The sequence below is a fragment of the Falco cherrug genome, chromosome 20 (assembly GCF_023634085.1).
Source record: "Falco cherrug isolate bFalChe1 chromosome 20, bFalChe1.pri, whole genome shotgun sequence".
Taxonomy (NCBI): Eukaryota; Metazoa; Chordata; class Aves; order Falconiformes; family Falconidae; genus Falco; species Falco cherrug.
The window spans coordinates 5,750,795-5,771,164 of record NC_073716.1 but is presented as its reverse complement, the minus strand read 5'-3'; the positions used below and the strand labels follow the sequence as shown (position 1 = coordinate 5,771,164).

At 57.6% G+C, this 20,370-nt stretch overlaps 3 protein-coding genes and 3 pseudogenes across 3 annotated transcripts; 2 read left to right on the top strand and 4 right to left on the bottom strand.

The window, feature by feature from the left end:
• Window positions 1-819: 819 nt before the first annotated feature.
• On the bottom strand, window positions 820-3,275 carry LOC129734424 (feather keratin Cos2-2-like; annotated as a pseudogene).
• A 795-nt stretch (window positions 3,276-4,070) lies between these two features.
• On the bottom strand, window positions 4,071-5,305 carry LOC129734369 (feather keratin Cos2-2-like). Its single transcript, XM_055697550.1, has 2 exons — window positions 5,106-5,305; window positions 4,071-4,738 (listed from the first exon to the last, which is right to left on the bottom strand). Exons 1-2 carry the CDS (start codon window positions 5,271-5,273, stop codon window positions 4,412-4,414), a joined length of 495 nt encoding a protein of 164 aa, XP_055553525.1. The 5' UTR covers window positions 5,274-5,305; the 3' UTR covers window positions 4,071-4,411.
• Window positions 5,306-7,104: 1,799 nt separating this feature from the next.
• Window positions 7,105-8,281, top strand: LOC129734373 (feather keratin Cos1-2-like). Its single transcript, XM_055697558.1, has 2 exons — window positions 7,105-7,186; window positions 7,554-8,281. The coding sequence occupies exon 2, from the start codon at window positions 7,575-7,577 to the stop codon at window positions 7,878-7,880; it is 306 nt and encodes a 101-aa protein (XP_055553533.1). The 5' UTR covers window positions 7,105-7,186; window positions 7,554-7,574; the 3' UTR covers window positions 7,881-8,281.
• Window positions 8,282-9,017: 736 nt separating this feature from the next.
• On the top strand, window positions 9,018-11,242 carry LOC129734423 (feather keratin Cos1-2-like; annotated as a pseudogene).
• A 3,955-nt stretch (window positions 11,243-15,197) lies between these two features.
• LOC129734422 (feather keratin Cos2-2-like) lies at window positions 15,198-17,644 on the bottom strand (annotated as a pseudogene).
• Window positions 17,645-18,380: 736 nt separating this feature from the next.
• On the bottom strand, window positions 18,381-19,855 carry LOC129734366 (feather keratin Cos2-2-like). Its single transcript, XM_055697548.1, has 2 exons — window positions 19,476-19,855; window positions 18,381-19,108 (listed from the first exon to the last, which is right to left on the bottom strand). The coding sequence occupies exons 1-2, from the start codon at window positions 19,641-19,643 to the stop codon at window positions 18,782-18,784; spliced, it is 495 nt and encodes a 164-aa protein (XP_055553523.1). The 5' UTR covers window positions 19,644-19,855; the 3' UTR covers window positions 18,381-18,781.
• Between the last annotated feature and the right edge of the window lie 515 nt (window positions 19,856-20,370).

Below are 20,370 nucleotides of genomic sequence, written 5' to 3'. Positions count from 1 at the left end.
ATGAAGGCAGTGGGCTGATTACATTGATAACATGCAGCTGTGGCCTTGCCGCAAAGGCAGTGGGTTATTGTCACGGACGATGTGCAGCTGCAGCTCATCCTGCTAAGTGGTTAAATAGCCCTGAGGCGTGTGGGAGAGAGGCTGGTTGGAGGAGGAGCAGGGAGGAGCTGGATGTAGCCGAGAGAAGCAGCAGTGTGGCCTGGCCTCTGGAGGATGGAGACACAGCATGGACAGTAGGATGTGACCCATGGTAAAGCCTTGTGGCAGCTTGCTAGTTTTGCTCGTGCTGTGACAATTGGTGTCCCATGTGAGCAAAACTGCTTGGGCCTCAGTCTGTAACAACCACTGACACCTGTTGTAACTCACTGAATGTCTGTGTTTCCTGGGTGCTTTGGTTTCTTGATTGTCTCATTCTTAATTGCCTGCTTCAAATATCCAAGATGCCTGACAGCTATGTATCTATAGACCATGGGTGGGGGTTACATTATGTGTGATTAGGACCAGGAGAGAATGCTGGCTGAGAGCTGATACTGTCATTGCCCGATGGAGCATGACACACCTGCTAAGCTGACCATCCTTCAAAAGCAATTACCATCGGTTCATCCACAAAAAAAAAAACATTAAATTAATTTAGCATATTGCCAAGTGATAGAATCCACTGCAGGGAGTTCTCCCCTTCCCCTCCCCTTCCTCCCCCGTTATTCCCCGGGCAGACTGGGAGAGCTGCCACAGAAGGAGGGAGGACTCGGAGGCACAGGCCTGGATGCAGCACAGCTTTAATGAGTCGAAAGAAGAAAAGGAGGTGGCTCCGAGGCAGCGCCAGGGGCAGCCGCTGAGGTGCGGTGGAGCTCCTGCAGGGTGTCCGTCTGCCTGCCCTGCAGAGGGAGGGAGGCCAACAGGTGCCAGCCACGCTGGTGCTGGGAGGCAGCGACAGCAAAGGGAAGAGGGCAAAAAGGCTGAGTGGAAGAAGGGGCCAATGGCACGGAGCTCCATCTCCGGTCCATGTTCTGAGGTCCTGAAGGTTCTTGCCCAAAGCTGTTGCCAGCACCTTTAGCAGGGGCGACACCTGCTGCCGCAGTAGCGGCTGGTGATGCAGGAGAGGTCAAAGCCCCCGGAGTTGATGGGCACTCCCTCACAGCTGAGGATGCTGCCAACGGCAGCGGAGGTGGAGGAGCCCACGGCGGTGTTCTGCGGGAAGGAGCTGAGGATGGGGCCGGGCAGGGTCACCACCACGGCGGAGGGCTGGATGACGATGTTGGAGCTCTGGCACTGCCTGACACAGGGCTCGTTGCAGCTGCTGGCCAGCGGGGTCGGGCCGCAGGGCTGGCAGGGCTGGCACGGGTTGCAGCAGGACATGGCTTGGGGCTGGAGGTGCACCTGGGAGAGAGGGCAGGGGAAGCCAGAAACGGGGAAACATGAGAAGCAGCACTGCACCCAACCACAGCGGGGCCACCGCATCTCCTGGCCCAGCACACGCTGCCCAGCTGAAAGCCCAGGAGCCACCTCAGCTACGTCCCAGGCTCTCTCTGCAGAAGACCTTCTCCCCCCTTCCCTCTCCCGTGAGAAGCAGCTCCCAGCCCGGGGCTAGCACAGCCCACACGAGCTGAGCCCTCCATGGAGGAAAGACCTGGTCTGGAAGGAGGAGGGCAAGAGACTTCACACGCACCTGATTCCCAAGGAGAAGGGGGCAAGAGAAGCGCATGAGAGCGCAGAGAGTCGGGCCGCCTTTTATAGCAGTCCTGCACTGCCTCGGGCCCAGAGGCACCCTCTGCGGAAGTAATAATTTTCTGACAAGTTCCTGGCAAATGCAGACCATCCCACCTAATGGTATGGGCTGTGTCCTGGTTTCCTGCACCGCTGCCTTTTCATTTCCTTGCTTACGGCACGTGCTTTCCCACATGAAGGCTGCTCTAAGTGCCGGCATGAGAAGGCCAAGGATTTCCGGGACAGGAACGTGCCGGCGCAGGAGGAAGACGCAGCTCAAGTGCTGGTGGCATCCCATGCGGAGAGGTGATGTGCGCCTGGCTCATTCCTGTGGGCTTGCTTGCGGCACAGTTGTCGGGAAAGGGGCACCGCTCCCATGCTTCTCATCTGCGTTGGCCCCAGGACTGCCATGGGAGAGGGCACGGCACATCCTTTCCTCTTGCTCCCCCCATCTCTCTCTGATGGTCGCTCATTGCCATTTCCTGTCTTTCTGTAAGTGTGCAGAGGTTTGCCTGGTTCCGTGCAGGCATGAATGAGCACACGTGTGTCAGCCTGTACTTGCGTGGGTCAGGGTGAAGACCTTGGCCTTCCCGGGGGTGTCCCTGGGCACTGCAGAGCAGCAGATTGCCCTTGCCAGCCAGAGCCCATTACAGCTGAGAGGCGGTGCCTTTGGCCGGGCAGAGAGGTGCCCAGGGAGCTGAAACGCAGCCTCTGCCCCCGCACCCCCACCTCTTGCTCTAAGTACAGGGCCAGGAAAGCCTGCCCGCCCCTGCGGGCCCCTGTCCCTGAATCGGTCCCCTTATGGTGCCGTCTTGCTGGGGGCTGGGGCGGGACGCAGGCTCCTCTGTTCCAGGCCAGGGCCAGGTGCACTTTGGCCTGGTGCTCAGTGAGGCACGGCCTGAGACCTCGTGCCAAATGGGTGTGGAAGGGAAGGGACGGGGCTCCGCATGTTGCTCGGCTGTGAGATGGGGTGCCACAGGGGCAGTCGCGCAGCTCTGAGTCCAGCTCCTTTGGTGTTCAAGCTCCATGAGTTCCAGGTCACGCACAGAACACGGAGTCTGAAGGCCGAGCACGTGTGTCTGGGGAGGCAGAGACAAGGGGTTCGGGGGAAGGTGCCAAAACCCGGCTGCTTCTTCCTGAGCAGGTCAGGTGAAGTCCCTCTTTGCGCAGAAGGAAACTTGTGTGTGCTGACCGCAGCCCCCGCATCCGCAGCCCCCTGCGCTGCTGCGCGGTGGGGGAAATAGAAGAGCCGTGAATGAAGGAGGGAAGCTGAGGCTGTGGAGAAGACGTGGGGACGGGGTGGAGGCATCTTAAGGGCTTTTTTGCTGTTTCTCTCCACCCTGCTCTATTTTTCGTTGGCAATATGTTTGAGGAATGTTCCCCCAGTCAAGTCTGTTTTTCCAGTGAAAGTAACGGGTAAGTGATGCCCCTGGCTTTGCCTCGACCCACAGCCTTTTTCACCTTCTTTCCCCCTCTGTCGCGTTGCGCAGGGAGAGGGAGAGGGAGAGAGCAGCCTGGTGGGTCTGGAAGCCAGCCAAGGTCTTTTCAGTATTGCCCCACTTACGGTTCATGCAAGTGCCATGAGTGTTTGTCATTTATGTGCTTTTTTCCTGCTTTCTCTCTGTGCCATCAGGAGCAGACTCCTTCTGCCACAGATGTTCCCCTCAGAGGACAGTGGGCAATGATGCCCATTGGCCTCTGCAGGGACCCGCTGTATGGACGTGACGGAATGAGAGGGGACTTGCCGTAGCTACCCTTGCCCTCGGATGCACACCCTGCCCCTTCCTCCTGGAGATGGGTGGGGAGGTGAGGAGGAGGCGGCTGTGGGCTCTAGCCAGGGTGATTTCTCCTGCTATTCCCTCCTTCCGTCCTCGTCGCCACCTTCTGCCTGAGCCTTCTCCCCCAGCACAGCTCCATCCAGAGCAAGAGGAACTGCCCTGAGTGCCCGTGGGGCTGCTGACCTCCCAGGGCCTCCTGCAGCACCGGGCTCGTCCCATGAAGACAGGGCAAGCTGGCATCACCATCCGCAGGGCTTGTTTGGAGGCCAAGGGGACTATTTCTGGGCAGACACACAGCACGGGAAGGGCTGATGGGCACGGGCTGTGCAGTGGCCAGAGATGTTGTCCTCAGCTCCGAGGGACAGCGACCAAAGGAGGCCATGGGGCTGTGTGTGCTGCCCTCCCATTGGTCTAGGAATGAGAAAGGATCCACTTGCTCCCCCATTTGTTCCCTCCCGGCGCATCTCCTTCCTCCCTGCGCAGCTTTAGAGAACATCCAGAGAGGAAAGGACCACACAGAGCCAGGGGCTGGGATGCTGCAGAGTTTAATGAGTCCAAAGAGGGAAACAAGATGTCTCTGAGGGAGGCCACAGGGAAAGGGTCGCGCGGACAGCCAAGAGCCAGTGCCCCACAGAGGGAGAGGGACAGGCAGGTCCCCCCTAGGCTGGCTTTGGTGGGCCTCATGGCCCAGGGGAGTGGACAAAAACAAAGGCAAAGGAGGAAAAGGAGAGAGTGGAGGAAGGCAACGAGAGGCATCGGTCATGTTTCAAGAGAGCCCAGGCTGGCCCCTTCCTCAGGGCTGACACCCGTTGCAGGAGGCGTGAGGCATGCTCAGCCCCTCTCAAAGCAATGGCCAGAGTCTCCGTCGTTCAGCCTGGCATCATCTTCTGGGTTCCAGCGGATCCTTGTCCGGGCCGTCACCAGTGGCTTTAGCAGGGGCGACACCTGCTGCCGCAGTAGCGGCTGGTGATGCAGGAGAGGTCAAAGCCCCCGGAGTTGATGGGCACTCCCTCACAGCTGAGGATGCTGCCAACGGCAGCGGAGGTGGAGGAGCCCACGGCGGTGTTCTGCGGGAAGGAGCTGAGGATGGGGCCGGGCAGGGTCACCACCACGGCAGAGGGCTGGATGACGATGTTGGAGCTCTGGCACTGCCTGACACAGGGCTCGTTGCAGCTGCTGGCCAGCGGGGTCGGGCCGCAGGGCTGGCAGGGCTGGCACGGGTTGCAGCAGGACATGGCTTGGGGCTGGAGGTGCACCTGGGAGAGAGGGCAGGGAGGAAGCAGAGCACAGGGACACCTCAGGAGCAGCCTGCAACCCCACCAAAAGGAAGCCAAGGCAGGGGGCTGCACAGCGGGAAACAAGGGCTTCTTTGCCCGAGCTCAGCGGGGTCCTGCGCATAGCAGCCAGGCCCAGGGATGCTCATCACTAGCCTGGAGCAAAGGGCCAGCTCAGCCCAGCCTCAGCCTGTCTCCGCGACAGACTGTCTCTCCTCTGACCTCTCCCGCCACCCCCGTCTCGGAGCACTAACATAAGACCAAGGAGCAGGTACCAGCTGAGCTGCCCTCGAAGGCTAGACCCTGTCCTGGAGGAGGAGGTGGAGGAGAAAAGGGGCTTCCAGCTCACCTGGTTCCCAAGGAGAAGGAGGTGACGGAAGCGGCTGAGAGAGCCATCAGTTGGGCTGGCTTTTATACTGGCCCCACGCTGCCTCAGGGCCAAGGCAGCCGCTGCATAAGCAGCAATTTTCCGGCATGCTGCTAATGAACGGAAACATCCCCGGTAATGACATGGCATGTGTTGCTCTTTCCCTCTACGCTGCCCTTGCGTTTCCTGGTTTGTCATACCCGTCCCGTCACAGACGTCTCTTTTGAGAGCTGCGATGAGAGGGCCCGTGGTTTCCGGGGCAAGGCTGCCTCACTGTGGGCAGAAGACACGGCCTAAGTGCCAGAGGGGTCCAGTGCAGGCAGGTGATGTCAGCCTGGGCTCTCTCTTTTAGGTGTTTTTGTGATCCTTCAGACAGGAACGGCTCCAGCTGCTCTAGCCCTGCAAACTTGGTCTGCTGAGACCTGACCTTGTTTTCGCGTACAAACCAATGGGCATAAAAGGAGCACTGAGACTGCACACTGGTATTTTTGTAATGTCTGCAAGTTCCTCTTGATGTATTGTTCTTACGTAGATGTTTAGAGGAAGAAAGGAAAAGAGATCGTATAGGCCTTATCTTCCAGAATTATTGAATAAAACAAAGTCAGGTTGGATGGAGCTTTGAGCCACTTGTCCAATGAAGAATGTCCCTGCCCAAGGCAGAGGGCTTGGAGCAGGTGATCTTCCATGGTCCCTTTGAACCCAAACATGCTACGAGTCTATCGTTCTATGAAAACGAGTTGTACGTAAGTAGGAATGGACTAAGTCCTTGGAGCCACACAGTGAAGCCGCTTCAATGCTAGAAGGGATGAAATGCTGAAGTACCAGGCATGGGCAGGTGATGTTGAATTGTGCAGGAAATTTTTGGTAAGATGCACAAGCAGAACGGAAGCAAGAAAGTTGATGTCTCCTCCTTCTGAATGAGACTGTCACTACAGGCCGTTGGGTGACACAGAAAAAAGTGACGGACTCACACCCTTGTGAGATACTGTGGAAAGCAGCATGAGCTGCCAGGTTTGAGTATCAGGATGGACGTGAGCCTGCAATATAAGATTGTACAGATACATCGATCAGCATTTTTGAGAGTATAGAGAGTGAGACGAGGAATGAGCAGAAGGAATGAGCTAATAAGGTGATGGAGAGCTGGATACACAGTCCGGCAGTGTAAAAATAACTCCAGCTCTCGGGTGGATTCAGGGAGGTTCTTTGCCCTGTCTGCGGAGTAGTCCCTGGTGCTTCTCTGCGTGCCGGGTGCCACGCTGCCAGATAACATTGGCTCGTTGGGCAGTCCTTAATGGCATGGAATTTAACACGACTAAGTGCCAGATTCATGCACCTAGGACGGAGTAACACCAGATACAAGTATGAATTAGGAGATGAGTTTCTGGAGAGCAGCCCTGCAGAAAAGGGCCATGAGGGGACTACTGGATGGACATCAGGATGGGGTTGGTCAAGCAATGTGGCCCTTCTCCAACTGACCTGCCTGTACTAGGTTATCACAAGCCTGTCAGACCCCTCCATGCTGTGTGACAGGTATGGTGCTCACAGCATTGAGGGCTCATTGAATGTGGAGAAAGGCCCCAAAACCCTCCAGCTGATAAACCCAGGGAAATTTTTCAGAAGGCCAGAGGAGCGGGGATCTCTGTCCACACTGCTGGTAATTCAGCCAGGATGCAGTAGCCAGAGCTACCCTCTCCCTTGCTCTCTAATTCCTGGTCTGCCTTGGATCCATGGATTTTGGAATGCTGGGGCGATGGCCAGGAGAAACTGTTTGCTCTCTGGCCTGTGTGGCGAAAGCCTTGCAGGGCAAAGTAGGGCTGTTTGAGCCCCGCTGCCAAAGCCACGCAGCCTGCATGTGCCAGGGTGACCTGTTTACCCTGTCCTTGCTCCCCCGTCCGCATTGAGCACGCTGAAAACCTGGGGAAGAGCAGGATGTGACAGAGACCAGGCATGCAGGAAAATTGTCACGTCCTTTGGCCCTGAGGCAGCGTGGGGCCAGTATAAAAGCCAGCCCAACTGATGGCTCTCTCAGCCGCTTCCGTCACCTCCTTCTCCTTGGGAACCAGGTGAGCTGGAAGCCCCTTTTCTCCTCCACCTCCTCCTCCAGGACAGGGTCTAGCCTTCGAGGGCAGCTCAGCTGGTACCTGCTCCTTGGTCTTATGTTAGTGCTCCGAGACGGGGGTGGCGGGAGAGGTCAGAGGAGAGACAGTCTGTCGCGGAGACAGGCTGAGGCTGGGCTGAGCTGGCCCTTTGCTCCAGGCTAGTGATGAGCATCCCTGGGCCTGGCTGCTATGCGCAGGACCCCGCTGAGCTCGGGCAAAGAAGCCCTTGTTTCCCGCTGTGCAGCCCCCTGCCTTGGCTTCCTTTTGGTGGGGTTGCAGGCTGCTCCTGAGGTGTCCCTGTGCTCTGCTTCCTCCCTGCCCTCTCTCCCAGGTGCACCTCCAGCCCCAAGCCATGTCCTGCTGCAACCCGTGCCAGTCCTGCCAGCCCTGTGGCCCGACCCCGCTGGCCAGCAGCTGCAACGAGCCCTGTTGCAGGCAGTGCCAGGACTCCGTCGTCGTCATCCAGCCCTCCGCCGTGGTGGTGACCCTGCCCGGCCCCATCCTCAGCTCCTTCCCGCAGAACACCGCCGTGGGCTCCTCCACCTCCGCTGCCGTTGGCAGCATCCTCAGCTGTGAGGGAGTGCCCATCAACTCCGGGGGCTTTGACCTCTCCTGCATCACCAGCCGCTACTGCGGCAGCAGGTGTCGCCCCTGCTAAAGCCACTGGTGACGGCCCGGACAAGGATCCGCTGGAACCCAGAAGATGATGCCAGGCTGAACGACGGAGACTCTGGCCATTGCTTTGAGAGGGGCTGAGCATGCCTCACGCCTCCTGCAACGGGTGTCAGCCCTGAGGAAGGGGCCAGCCTGGGCTCTCTTGAAACATGACCGATGCCTCTCGTTGCCTTCCTCCACTCTCTCCTTTTCCTCCTTTGCCTTTGTTTTTGTCCACTCCCCTGGGCCATGAGGCCCACCAAAGCCAGCCTAGGGGGGACCTGCCTGTCCCTCTCCCTCTGTGGGGCACTGGCTCTTGGCTGTCCGCGCGACCCTTTCCCTGTGGCCTCCCCTCAGAGACATCTTGTTTCCCTCTTTGGACTCATTAAACTCTGCAGCATCCCAGCCCCTGGCTCTGTGTGGTCCTTTCCTCTCTGGATGTTCTCTAAAGCTGCGCAGGGAGGAAGGAGATGCGCCGGGAGGGAACAAATGGGGGAGCAAGTGGATCCTTTCTCATTCCTAGACCAATGGGAGGGCAGCACACACAGCCCCATGGCCTCCTTTGGTCGCTGTCCCTCGGAGCTGAGGACAACATCTCTGGCCACTGCACAGCCCGTGCCCATCAGCCCTTCCCGTGCTGTGTGTCTGCCCAGAAATAGTCCCCTTGGCCTCCAAACAAGCCCTGCGGATGGTGATGCCAGCTTGCCCTGTCTTCATGGGACGAGCCCAGTGCTGCAGGAGGCCCTGGGAGGTCAGCAGCCCCACGGGCACTCAGGGCAGTTCCTCTTGCTCTGGATGGAGCTGTGCTGGGGGAGAAGGCTCAGGCAGAAGGTGGCGACGAGGACGGAAGGAGGGAATAGCAGGAGAAATCACCCTGGCTAGAGCCCACAGCCGCCTCCTCCTCACCTCCCCACCCATCTCCAGGAGGAAGGGGCAGGGTGTGCATCCGAGGGCAAGGGTAGCTACGGCAAGTCCCCTCTCATTCCGTCACGTCCGTACAGCGGGTCCCTGCAGAGGCCAATGGGCATCATTGCCCACTGTCCTCTGAGGGGAACATCTGTGGCAGAAGGAGTCTGCTCCTGATGGCACAGAGAGAAAGCAGGAAAAAAGCACATAAATGACAAACACTCATGGCACTTGCATGAACCATAAGTGGGGCAATACTGAAAAGACCTTGGCTGGCTTCCAGACCCACCAGGCTGCTCTCTCCCTCTCCCTCTCCCTGCGCAACGCGACAGAGGGGGAAAGAAGGTGAAAAAGGCTGTGGGTCGAGGCAAAGCCAGGGGCATCACTTACCCGTTACTTTCACTGGAAAAACAGACTTGACTGGGGGAACATTCCTCAAACATATTGCCAACGAAAAATAGAGCAGGGTGGAGAGAAACAGCAAAAAAGCCCTTAAGATGCCTCCACCCCGTCCCCACGTCTTCTCCACAGCCTCAGCTTCCCTCCTTCATTCACGGCTCTTCTATTTCCCCCACCGCGCAGCAGCGCAGGGGGCTGCGGATGCGGGGGCTGCGGTCAGCACACACAAGTTTCCTTCTGCGCAAAGAGGGACTTCACCTGACCTGCTCAGGAAGAAGCAGCCGGGTTTTGGCACCTTCCCCTGAACCCCTTGTCTCTGCCTCCCCAGACACACGTGCTCGGCCTTCAGACTCTGTGTTCTGTGCGTGACCTGGAACTCATGGAGCTTGAACACCAAAGGAGCTGGACTCAGAGCTGCGCGACTGCCCCTGTGGCACCCCATCTCACAGCCGAGCAACATGCGGAGCCCCGTCCCTTCCCTTCCACACCCATTTGGCACGAGGTCTCAGGCCGTGCCTCACTGAGCACCAGGCCGAAGTGCACCTGGCCCTGGCCTGGACACGAGGAGCCTGCGTCCCGCCCCAGCCCCCAGCAAGACGGCACCATAAGGGGACCGATTCAGGGACAGGGGCCCGCAGGGGCGGGCAGGCTTTCCTGGCCCTGTACTTAGAGCAAGAGGTGGGGGTGCGGGGGCAGAGGCTGCGTTTCAGCTCCCTGGGCACCTCTCTGCCCGGCCAAAGGCACCGCCTCTCAGCTGTAATGGGCTCTGGCTGGCAAGGGCAATCTGCTGCTCTGCAGTGCCCAGGGACACCCCCGGGAAGGCCAAGGTCTTCACCCTGACCCACGCAAGTACAGGCTGACACACGTGTGCTCATTCATGCCTGCACGGAACCAGGCAAACCTCTGCACACTTACAGAAAGACAGGAAATGGCAATGAGCGACCATCAGAGAGAGATGGGGGGAGCAAGAGGAAAGGATGTGCCGTGCCCTCTCCCATGGCAGTCCTGGGGCCAACGCAGATGAGAAGCATGGGAGCGGTGCCCCTTTCCCGACAACTGTGCCGCAAGCAAGCCCACAGGAATGAGCCAGGCACACATCACCTCTCCGCATGGGATGCCACCAGCACTTGAGCTGCGTCTTCCTCCTGCGCCGGCACGTTCCTGTCCCGGAAATCCTTGGCCTTCTCATGCCGGCACTTAGAGCAGCCTTCATGTGGGAAAGCACGTGCCGTAAGCAAGGAAATGAAAAGGCAGTGGTGCAGGAAACCAGGACACAGCCCATACCATTAGGTGGGATGGTCTGCATTTGCCAGGAACTTGTCAGAAAATTATTACTTCCGCAGAGGGTGCCTCTGGGCCCGAGGCAGTGCAGGACTGCTATAAAAGGCGGCCCGACTCTCTGCGCTCTCATGCGCTTCTCTTGCCCCCTTCTCCTTGGGAATCAGGTGCGTGTGAAGTCTCTTGCCCTCCTCCTTCCAGACCAGGTCTTTCCTCCATGGAGGGCTCAGCTCGTGTGGGCTGTGCTAGCCCCGGGCTGGGAGCTGCTTCTCACGGGAGAGGGAAGGGGGGAGAAGGTCTTCTGCAGAGAGAGCCTGGGACGTAGCTGAGGTGGCTCCTGGGCTTTCAGCTGGGCAGCGTGTGCTGGGCCAGGAGATGCGGTGGCCCCGCTGTGGTTGGGTGCAGTGCTGCTTCTCATGTTTCCCCGTTTCTGGCTTCCCCTGCCCTCTCTCCCAGGTGCACCTCCAGCCCCAAGCCATGTCCTGCTGCAACCCGTGCCAGTCCTGCCAGCCCTGTGGCCCGACCCCGCTGGCCAGCAGCTGCAACGAGCCCTGTTGCAGGCAGTGCCAGGACTCCGTCGTCGTCATCCAGCCCTCCGCCGTGGTGGTGACCCTGCCCGGCCCCATCCTCAGCTCCTTCCCGCAGAACACCGCCGTGGGCTCCTCCACCTCCGCTGCCGTTGGCAGCATCCTCAGCTCTGAGGGAGTGCCCATCAACTCCGGGGGCTTTGACCTCTCCTGCATCACCAGCCGCTACTGCGGCAGCAGGTGTCGCCCCTGCTAAAGGTGCCGGCAACAGCTTTGGGCAAGAACCTTCAGGACCTCAGAACATGGACCGGAGATGGAGCTCCGTGCCATTGGCCCCTTCTTCCACTCAGCCTTTTTGCCCTCTTCCCTTTGCTGTCGCTGCCTCCCAGCACCAGCGTGGCTGGCACCTGTTGGCCTCCCTCCCTCTGCAGGGCAGGCAGACGGACACCCTGCAGGAGCTCCACCGCACCTCAGCGGCTGCCCCTGGCGCTGCCTCGGAGCCACCTCCTTTTCTTCTTTCGACTCATTAAAGCTGTGCTGCATCCAGGCCTGTGCCTCCGAGTCCTCCCTCCTTCTGTGGCAGCTCTCCCAGTCTGCCCGGGGAATAACGGGGGAGGAAGGGGAGGGTGGAACTCTTACAGAATCGGATCTCCTCAAGGCACTACTGGGCTCAACAGAACAACTCAGACACACGGCACCCCATGGATGATGTAAGGTTCCCCTCAGGCTCTTCCTTCCAACAGTTTCGGGCAGAGAAACCATCTATTTCAATGTCACTGGCCACTGGGCACCTTTTGGCAGTACGAGACAGGCTCCCACCTAACGGTAGCACAAATGCTGGAGATGGCCCTGCCCAGACTCAGCTACCCTTCCTCACCCAGTGCTCTGAGGCAAGGCCAGTCTGAGCTCTGCTTACACCACCACTGCTCCTCATTGCAGAGCAGGGTCTTCTAGCACTGCAGCCTGTAGCCAGTGGCCATCTATCCGCCAACAGACCCTGCACTCCACTTGGAGCCACATGGGCACAATGAAAGGCAGGGCTGTGCCCTCACAGTAGGACACCTGCCTCACACTGGGCCGTGCGGGGAACCGGACCCGTCTGGGCAGTTACACTGGCAGGACGAGTACTGGTACTAATCCCAGGAAGGCATCTCCCCAGCATGGGTCCAAGGCCCTGCTCTGCCCTGCGCCCAGGCAATGGACCCCGGGGTGGAGTCCTTCAAAGTCAACAGAGCTGTCATCTAGAAGACCTAGATAATCAATACCAATACACTCCTCTGGGCACATCAATCTGACACCTTAGAAGTGTAATATGGACCTGCTGACTTACCCTTTGGGGACCGTCATTTCTCTTGATCGCTACAAAAGCCTTCTAGAGAAGAAGTTCAAAAGTTCATGTTCCTCTCTGCTATTCCCTGCCTATAGCATATGAGTCTTTAAGTGAACAAGTCTAGGAAATGAAGAGGACGATAACCATGCAGCATTTAATTTTCTCTGCCAAAAATGCTAGTCTTGATTGCCATAAACTCTTTTGGAATGCAGATTTTCTTTGTCGTGACGGTGGTGCAGTGGAGTGGTTTGTATAAAGTGATGTCATGATTGAAGGACATCACTGAGACGATCATAGAATCATAAGATAGTCCAGGTTTGAAGGGGCCTTCAGAGATAACCTGGTCCAATCTTTCATGGGATAGGAGGCCTAGATGAGATTATCTAACCACCTTGTCCAGTTGCATCTTGCAAACCTCCAGCAATGGGGACTCCGCCGTGTCCCTGGGGAGGCTGTTCCAGGGAATGGTTGTTCTTACTATAAAAATTGTAGTTCTTACGTCAAGGTAAAACCTCTCCAGGTGCAACTTGTACTTGTTGGCCCTTGTCTTCTCCATGAGGCTTCTTGTGATGAGAGAGCCTCCCTCCTCTTTGTAGACAGCCTTTAAGTACTGGAATACTGTGATCAGGTCCCCCACCAGAGAAAAAAGGCCTAACTCCTTCACTCTTTCCTCACAGGACAGGTTCTCCAGCCCTTTGGTCCTTTGACACATAAGAGGGGCTGGTGGAGCTTGCAAGAAGCAGATTTTCTTGCTCATGAGCGTGGTGTAATGGAGCAGTTTGCATATGATGAAATCATGATTAAAGGACATGTTGTGGTTTAACCCCAGCTGGCAACCAAGTACCACCACACAGTTGCTCGCTCACTCCTGCCCACACCACACCACCCCCCACCCTCCCCATTGGCATGGGGAAGAGAATCAGGAAAGGTAAAACTCACATCTTGAGATAACAGCAATTTAATAATTGATGTAAAATGAAATATAATAGTAGTAGTAGTAGTAGTGTGACAAAAAGGGGAGGGAGAGAGGAATAAAATCCGAAAGGGAAAAAACAAAACAAGTGATGCACAATACAATCGCTCACCACCCGCTTACCGATGCAACAACCAGACTGCCCAAACCGCTCCCCCTGAGTTTATATACTCAGCATGACATTCTATGATATGGAAGATCCCTTTGGCCAGTTTGGGTCAGCTGTCCTGGCTGTGTCCCCTGCCATTTCCTTGCACACACACCCCACACCCCCACACCCCCCGCCTTATCACTGGCAGGGCCTAAACAACCCAAAAGTCCTGGACTTAGTATAAATGTTACTTAGCAACAACTACAACCATCAGTGTGTTATCAACATTATTCTCATACCAAACCAAAAACATAGCATTGTACCAGCTATGGAGAAGAAAACTAACTCCACCCTGGCCAAAACCAGGGCAGGACATCACTGAGGGGATCACAAACTCAGTGATAACCAGGAAAAAGGGGAAGAATGGCTGTGCCTGCCAGCAGGCAACACCAGCATTTTTTCTGGTGACAAGAACATCTACATCGTTTTTGACACGCCAGTGATGGTATACCAGGCCTCCATGAAGGGGGCCTGATGAGGATGTAGAAATTCAGCAAGGTCTGCAGGTGCTGACTGCTCCACACAGTGACAATGAGGAGGCCATTCCCCACCAAGGTTAGAAGACACATGGAGGAAATAATGGCACATGGGAGCATGTGCCCACCTTGGGAGATGTGGGAAGCCCGGGGGAATGACATCACTTACAGATGTCCTGCTCTTCTTTGCTGTGGCCCAGTACATGACCGGGAGGAATCAGCTGCCCAGACCAGACTGAAGGAATAAAGCTGTGGTCGGTTAAATCTATTCTCTGTATTGCTGTCAGACGGATAATCAGAACCTGTTGCCAACTGACAGAACCTGACTATCCAAGGTGAAGGTCTGACCATGCCTGGGCAGAGGTGTGGGTGGTAGACCAGAGCAGAGAGGACTTGGCAGACATCTGACCAACACTGCTGGTTTGCTGCAACTGACCATGGCATGATATTGCTTGTAGAGGAATGAAGGCAGTGGGCTGATTACATTGATAACATGCAGCTGTGGCCTTGCCGCAAAGGCAGTGGGTTATTGTCACGGACGATGTGCAGCTGCAGCTCATCCTGCTAAGTGGTTAAATAGCCCTGAGGCGTGTGGGAGAGAGGCTGGTTGGAGGAGGAGCAGGGAGGAGCTGGATGTAGCCGAGAGAAGCAGCAGTGTGGCCTGGCCTCTGGAGGATGGAGACACAGCATGGACAGTAGGATGTGACCCATGGTAAAGCCTTGTGGCAGCTTGCTAGTTTTGCTCGTGCTGTGACAATTGGTGTCCCATGTGAGCAAAACTGCTTGGGCCTCAGTCTGTAACAACCACTGACACCTGTTGTAACTCACTGAATGTCTATGTTTCCTGGGTGCTTTGGTTTCTTGATTGTCTCATTCTTAATTGCCTGCTTCAAATATCCAAGATGCCTGACAGCTATGTATCTATAGACCATGGGTGGGGGTTACATTATGTGTGATTAGGACCAGGAGAGAATGCTGGCTGAGAGCTGATACTGTCATTGCCCGATGGAGCATGACACACCTGCTAAGCTGACCATCCTTCAAAAGCAATTACCATCGGTTCATCCACAAAAAAAAAAACATTAAATTAATTTAGCATATTGCCAAGTGATAGAATCCACTGCAGGGAGTTCTCCCCTTCCCCTCCCCTTCCTCCCCCGTTATTCCCCGGGCAGACTGGGAGAGCTGCCACAGAAGGAGGGAGGACTCGGAGGCACAGGCCTGGATGCAGCACAGCTTTAATGAGTCGAAAGAAGAAAAGGAGGTGGCTCCGAGGCAGCGCCAGGGGCAGCCGCTGAGGTGCGGTGGAGCTCCTGCAGGGTGTCCGTCTGCCTGCCCTGCAGAGGGAGGGAGGCCAACAGGTGCCAGCCACGCTGGTGCTGGGAGGCAGCGACAGCAAAGGGAAGAGGGCAAAAAGGCTGAGTGGAAGAAGGGGCCAATGGCACGGAGCTCCATCTCCGGTCCATGTTCTGAGGTCCTGAAGGTTCTTGCCCAAAGCTGTTGCCAGCACCTTTAGCAGGGGCGACACCTGCTGCCGCAGTAGCGGCTGGTGATGCAGGAGAGGTCAAAGCCCCCGGAGTTGATGGGCACTCCCTCACAGCTGAGGATGCTGCCAACGGCAGCGGAGGTGGAGGAGCCCACGGCGGTGTTCTGCGGGAAGGAGCTGAGGATGGGGCCGGGCAGGGTCACCACCACGGCGGAGGGCTGGATGACGATGTTGGAGCTCTGGCACTGCCTGACACAGGGCTCGTTGCAGCTGCTGGCCAGCGGGGTCGGGCCGCAGGGCTGGCACGGGTTGCAGCAGGACATGGCTTGGGGCTGGAGGTGCACCTGGGAGAGAGGGCAGGGGAAGCCAGAAACGGGGAAACATGAGAAGCAGCACTGCACCCAACCACAGCGGGGCCACCGCATCTCCTGGCCCAGCACACGCTGCCCAGCTGAAAGCCCAGGAGCCACCTCAGCTACGTCCCAGGCTCTCTCTGCAGAAGACCTTCTCCCCCCTTCCCTCTCCCGTGAGAAGCAGCTCCCAGCCCGGGGCTAGCACAGCCCACACGAGCTGAGCCCTCCATGGAGGAAAGACCTGGTCTGGAAGGAGGAGGGCAAGAGACTTCACACGCACCTGATTCCCAAGGAGAAGGGGGCAAGAGAAGCGCATGAGAGCGCAGAGAGTCGGGCCGCCTTTTATAGCAGTCCTGCACTGCCTCGGGCCCAGAGGCACCCTCTGCGGAAGTAATAATTTTCTGACAAGTTCCTGGCAAATGCAGACCATCCCACCTAATGGTATGGGCTGTGTCCTGGTTTCCTGCACCGCTGCCTTTTCATTTCCTTGCTTACGGCACGTGCTTTCCCACATGAAGGCTGCTCTAAGTGCCGGCATGAGAAGGCCAAGGATTTCCGGGACAGGAACGTGCCGGCGCAGGAGGAAGACGCAGCTCAAGTGCTGGTGGCATCCCATGCAGAGAGGTGATGTGCGCCTGGCTCATTCCTGTGGGCTTGCTTGCGGCACAGTTGTCGGGAAAGGGGCACCGCTCCCATGCTTCTCATCTGCGTTGGCCCCAGGACTGCCATGGGAGAGGGCACGGCACATCCTTTCCTCTTGCTCCCCCCATCTCTCTCTGATGGTCGCTCATTGCCATTTCCTGTCTTTCTGTAAGTGTGCAGAGGTTTGCCTGGTTCCGTGCAGGCATGAATGAGCACACGTGTGTCAGCCTGTACTTGCGTGGGTCAGGGTGAAGACCTTGGCCTTCCCGGGGGTGTCCCTGGGCACTGCAGAGCAGCAGATTGCCCTTGCCAGCCAGAGCCCATTACAGCTGAGAGGCGGTGCCTTTGGCCGGGCAGAGAGGTGCCCAGGGAGCTGAAACGCAGCCTCTGCCCCCGCACCCCCACCTCTTGCTCTAAGTACAGGGCCAGGAAAGCCTGCCCGCCCCTGCGGGCCCCTGTCCCTGAATCGGTCCCCTTATGGTGCCGTCTTGCTGGGGGCTGGGGCGGGACGCAGGCTCCTCTGTTCCAGGCCAGGGCCAGGTGCACTTTGGCCTGGTGCTCAGTGAGGCACGGCCTGAGACCTCGTGCCAAATGGGTGTGGAAGGGAAGGGACGGGGCTCCGCATGTTGCTCGGCTGTGAGATGGGGTGCCACAGGGGCAGTCGCGCAGCTCTGAGTCCAGCTCCTTTGGTGTTCAAGCTCCATGAGTTCCAGGTCACGCACAGAACACGGAGTCTGAAGGCCGAGCACGTGTGTCTGGGGAGGCAGAGACAAGGGGTTCAGGGGAAGGTGCCAAAACCCGGCTGCTTCTTCCTGAGCAGGTCAGGTGAAGTCCCTCTTTGCGCAGAAGGAAACTTGTGTGTGCTGACCGCAGCCCCCGCATCCGCAGCCCCCTGCGCTGCTGCGCGGTGGGGGAAATAGAAGAGCCGTGAATGAAGGAGGGAAGCTGAGGCTGTGGAGAAGACGTGGGGACGGGGTGGAGGCATCTTAAGGGCTTTTTTGCTGTTTCTCTCCACCCTGCTCTATTTTTCGTTGGCAATATGTTTGAGGAATGTTCCCCCAGTCAAGTCTGTTTTTCCAGTGAAAGTAACGGGTAAGTGATGCCCCTGGCTTTGCCTCGACCCACAGCCTTTTTCACCTTCTTCCCCCCTCTGTCGCGTTGCGCAGGGAGAGGGAGAGGGAGAGAGCAGCCTGGTGGGTCTGGAAGCCAGCCAAGGTCTTTTCAGTATTGCCCCACTTATGGTTCATGCAAGTGCCATGAGTGTTTGTCATTTATGTGCTTTTTTCCTGCTTTCTCTCTGTGCCATCAGGAGCAGACTCCTTCTGCCACAGATGTTCCCCTCAGAGGACAGTGGGCAATGATGCCCATTGGCCTCTGCAGGGACCCGCTGTACGGACGTGACGGAATGAGAGGGGACTTGCCGTAGCTACCCTTGCCCTCGGATGCACACCCTGCCCCTTCCTCCTGGAGATGGGTGGGGAGGTGAGGAGGAGGCGGCTGTGGGCTCTAGCCAGGGTGATTTCTCCTGCTATTCCCTCCTTCCGTCCTCGTCGCCACCTTCTGCCTGAGCCTTCTCCCCCAGCACAGCTCCATCCAGAGCAAGAGGAACTGCCCTGAGTGCCCGTGGGGCTGCTGACCTCCCAGGGCCTCCTGCAGCACCGGGCTCGTCCCATGAAGACAGGGCAAGCTGGCATCACCATCCGCAGGGCTTGTTTGGAGGCCAAGGGGACTATTTCTGGGCAGACACACAGCACGGGAAGGGCTGATGGGCACGGGCTGTGCAGTGGCCAGAGATGTTGTCCTCAGCTCCGAGGGACAGCGACCAAAGGAGGCCATGGGGCTGTGTGTGCTGCCCTCCCATTGGTCTAGGAATGAGAAAGGATCCACTTGCTCCCCCATTTGTTCCCTCCCGGCGCATCTCCTTCCTCCCTGCGCAGCTTTAGAGAACATCCAGAGAGGAAAGGACCACACAGAGCCAGGGGCTGGGATGCTGCAGAGTTTAATGAGTCCAAAGAGGGAAACAAGATGTCTCTGAGGGGAGGCCACAGGGAAAGGGTCGCGCGGACAGCCAAGAGCCAGTGCCCCACAGAGGGAGAGGGACAGGCAGGTCCCCCCTAGGCTGGCTTTGGTGGGCCTCATGGCCCAGGGGAGTGGACAAAAACAAAGGCAAAGGAGGAAAAGGAGAGAGTGGAGGAAGGCAACGAGAGGCATCGGTCATGTTTCAAGAGAGCCCAGGCTGGCCCCTTCCTCAGGGCTGACACCCGTTGCAGGAGGCGTGAGGCATGCTCAGCCCCTCTCAAAGCAATGGCCAGAGTCTCCGTCGTTCAGCCTGGCATCATCTTCTGGGTTCCAGCGGATCCTTGTCCGGGCCGTCACCAGTGGCTTTAGCAGGGGCGACACCTGCTGCCGCAGTAGCGGCTGGTGATGCAGGAGAGGTCAAAGCCCCCGGAGTTGATGGGCACTCCCTCACAGCTGAGGATGCTGCCAACGGCAGCGGAGGTGGAGGAGCCCACGGCGGTGTTCTGCGGGAAGGAGCTGAGGATGGGGCCGGGCAGGGTCACCACCACGGCGGAGGGCTGGATGATGATGTTGGAGCTCTGGCACTGCCTGACACAGGGCTCGTTGCAGCTGCTGGCCAGCGGGGTCGGGCCGCAGGGCTGGCAGGGCTGGCACGGGTTGCAGCAGGACATGGCTTGGGGCTGGAGGTGCACCTGGGAGAGAGGGCAGGGAGGAAGCAGAGCACAGGGACACCTCAGGAGCAGCCTGCAACCCCACCAAAAGGAAGCCAAGGCAGGGGGCTGCACAGCGGGAAACAAGGGCTTCTTTGCCCGAGCTCAGCGGGGTCCTGCGCATAGCAGCCAGGCCCAGGGATGCTCATCACTAGCCTGGAGCAAAGGGCCAGCTCAGCCCAGCCTCAGCCTGTCTCCGCGACAGACTGTCTCTCCTCTGACCTCTCCCGCCACCCCCGTCTCGGAGCACTAACATAAGACCAAGGAGCAGGTACCAGCTGAGCTGCCCTCGAAGGCTAGACCCTGTCCTGGAGGAGGAGGTGGAGGAGAAAAGGGGCTTCCAGCTCACCTGGTTCCCAAGGAGAAGGAGGTGACGGAAGCGGCTGAGAGAGCCATCAGTTGGGCTGGCTTTTATACTGGCCCCACGCTGCCTCAGGGCCAAGGCAGCCGCTGCATAAGCAGCAATTTTCCGGCATGCTGCTAATGAACGGAAACATCCCCGGTAATGACATGGCATGTGTTGCTCTTTCCCTCTACGCTGCCCTTGCGTTTCCTGGTTTATGTCATACCCGTCCCGTCACAGACGTCTCTTTTGAGAGCTGCGATGAGAGGGCCCGTGGTTTCCGGGGCAAGGCTGCCTCACTGTGGGCAGAAGACACGGCCTAAGTGCCAGAGGGGTCCAGTGCAGGCAGGTGATGTCAGCCTGGGCTCTCTCTTTTGGGTGTTTTTGTGATCCTTCAGACAGGAACGGCTCCAGCTGCTCTAGCCCTGCAAACTTGGTCTGCTGAGACCTGACCTTGTTTTCGCGTACAAACCAATGGGCATAAAAGGAGCACTGAGACTGCACACTGGTATTTTTGTAATGTCTGCAAGTTCCTCTTGATGTATTGTTCTTACGTAGATGTTTAGAGGAAGAAAGGAAAAGAGATCGTATAGGCCTTATCTTCCAGAATTATTGAATAAAACAAAGTCAGGTTGGATGGAGCTTTGAGCCACTTGTCCAATGAAGAATGTCCCTGCCCAAGGCAGAGGGCTTGGAGCAGGTGATCTTCCATGGTCCCTTTGAACCCAAACATGCTACGAGTCTATCGTTCTATGAAAACGAGTTGTACGTAAGTAGGAATGGACTAAGTCCTTGGAGCCACACAGTGAAGCCGCTTCAATGCTAGAAGGGATGAAATGCTGAAGTACCAGGCATGGGCAGGTGATGTTGAATTGTGCAGGAAATTTTTGGTAAGATGCAC